General features: G+C 35.6%; 1 protein-coding gene and 1 non-coding gene across 2 annotated transcripts in view; both read left to right on the top strand.

Moving 5' to 3' along the window:
* The first annotated feature begins 774 nt into the window (after positions 1-774).
* Positions 775-847, top strand: trnak-cuu (transfer RNA lysine (anticodon CUU)). The gene has a single exon. It is a non-coding gene; the product is annotated as a tRNA-Lys (tRNA).
* A 444-nt stretch (positions 848-1,291) lies between these two features.
* cunh1orf52 (chromosome unknown C1orf52 homolog) overlaps positions 1,292-1,902 on the top strand; it is a gene marked incomplete at its 5' end in the record, with an annotated part of 4,659 nt that continues 4,048 nt past the window's right edge. Inside the window, 1 exon segment of the mRNA XM_014023374.1 lies at positions 1,292-1,583. Coding sequence (XP_013878828.1) covers positions 1,296-1,583 — 288 coding nt within the window.

The raw sequence follows: 1,902 nt of genomic DNA, 5'->3' as shown, positions 1-1,902 counted from the left end.
AAATATATATATTTTTTGGTTCTTTGAAACAAATAAGGTCTATGGTATTTTAGTATGAATAACTATTAGCTGCCATTGATTCTGAAATATTGTTGATCAAATACAGTATATACTCTAAAAGTACCTACTTTTTAAATAGTACTACACTTTGAAATGTTTTGATGAGAAACATTTTAAATGAGCAGTGGGTATTATAATTATATTAAAGTGTATTGTATTTTAAGAAATGTGTTTTTACAGAGAGACAAGACAAAGACCAGGAGACAATTTAAGATATAGACTAAAACATTTAATTACAAAGAATAAAGCCATACTTGCCTTCAGCTGGACCAAAGTACACACCTTTATTAGTCTCAGGATATTTTGTTCAACAGATAATTACAAAATTAGATAATAAAAAAATAGCCTTGATCTCCAAACAAAAACAAGCAGTCCATTAAAATAAAAATAACTTTTAAATTAAATCAAATTAATTTTCCTTCAGTATTGTTACTATAAGGTTTACAGTTTAATGTAATTATTTAAAAAGTCACACTATTTGCACAAAACATTACATTCAAAAGGTTTTTAGGATAACACACAGGTTACTTTCAATAACACGTGAAATCTTTAATTGTGGGAAACAATTTCATTAAAAATAACAGGTCGACTGGTGGGATCGAACCAGCGACTCTGGAATCTGTCCCTCTTTTCTCCCCTCGTCTTCCCCCTCCTCCTGCCTCAGTTTCAGTTGTATTACCCCGCCTTTTGCAGACCTATTTTATCTGTTTCCAGGCCCGGCTAGCTCAGTCGGTAGAGCATGAGACTCTTAATCTCAGGGTCGTGGGTTCGAGCCCCACGTTGGGCGAAGCAAGTTTTTTTTATTTCTGATGGCAAATATTACAATTTGAACATGTCTGTGTCCGTGATCAAAGCATGGTTTCATGTCAASTAAAAAGCAATACCATAAATAAGAGAAAAAGATCTATAATTCCAAGTTATAGTTAAATTTAAGCAGAGAACTGAATCATATAGTCTCAAATAATGTGTCTAAATCTATACCTTTTTAATGAAAGTGCAATTTTTCGTTACAAATTATTGTTGACCTGTTCCTTTAAACAAAGGGCTTTACGGCCGTTGTCACAGCAGTTTTTAATGCTTTACGACTATTTTGAAGCCTCATTCAAAATGGAGTAGATTACGGAGTTGGTGCTTAAAGTTCATTTATCTCTTTGATTTATTTATTCATTTGTTCGTCTCTAACGGGTTGTTCTTTATTTTTATTTTATTGGATAACCAGCAACCCCTCCAGCAAAATGACCGAAGAGAATAAATCGGGTTCTTTAGGGTTTTTTTCGAGTTACGACGATTTGAGCGACAGTAGCAGCGACTCGGACGAGGAGCGAGACGGAGGAAAGAAGAAAGCGGGGACCTCAGCTCAGGAAAGCGGGGACCAGTCGTCCCAACAGGCRGCCAAGCGGACCGGAGCTCCTTTACCCAGACCCGACGAGCTGTTCAGCTCCGTGTCCAAACCTGCCTTTCTMTATAACCCGCTGAACAAGGAGATAGACTGGGACAGCCTGACGGTCAAACCGCCCGAAGAGGTAAAACTTAAATATATATATTTTACCTAAATTTTTATTGAAAACTGTGAAATAAAACATATAAACAATGTTAGTAATTTTATCAAATGTTGCAGTACGCGAAATGCTGGTACGCACCCATTGTAAACATATGAGCATAAATAACATTGCTGATTAAATGTTCTCTTGTTAAGCTGCTTAAGCCCTATTTTGAACTTTATATTTAGATAAGCAGGCTTTGTGTTATTGTGCATGTCTTACATCAGTGGTTCCCAAATTTTTATCTTCTGACCCACAAAATATCCATGGCAAAAACTTGTGACCCCAAATATTACTGGTC

The sequence above is a fragment of the Austrofundulus limnaeus genome, unplaced genomic scaffold (assembly GCF_001266775.1).
Source record: "Austrofundulus limnaeus strain Quisiro unplaced genomic scaffold, Austrofundulus_limnaeus-1.0 Scaffold365, whole genome shotgun sequence".
Lineage (NCBI taxonomy): Eukaryota > Metazoa > Chordata > Actinopteri > Cyprinodontiformes > Rivulidae > Austrofundulus > Austrofundulus limnaeus.
This window is presented reverse-complemented; position numbering and strand designations above follow the sequence as displayed.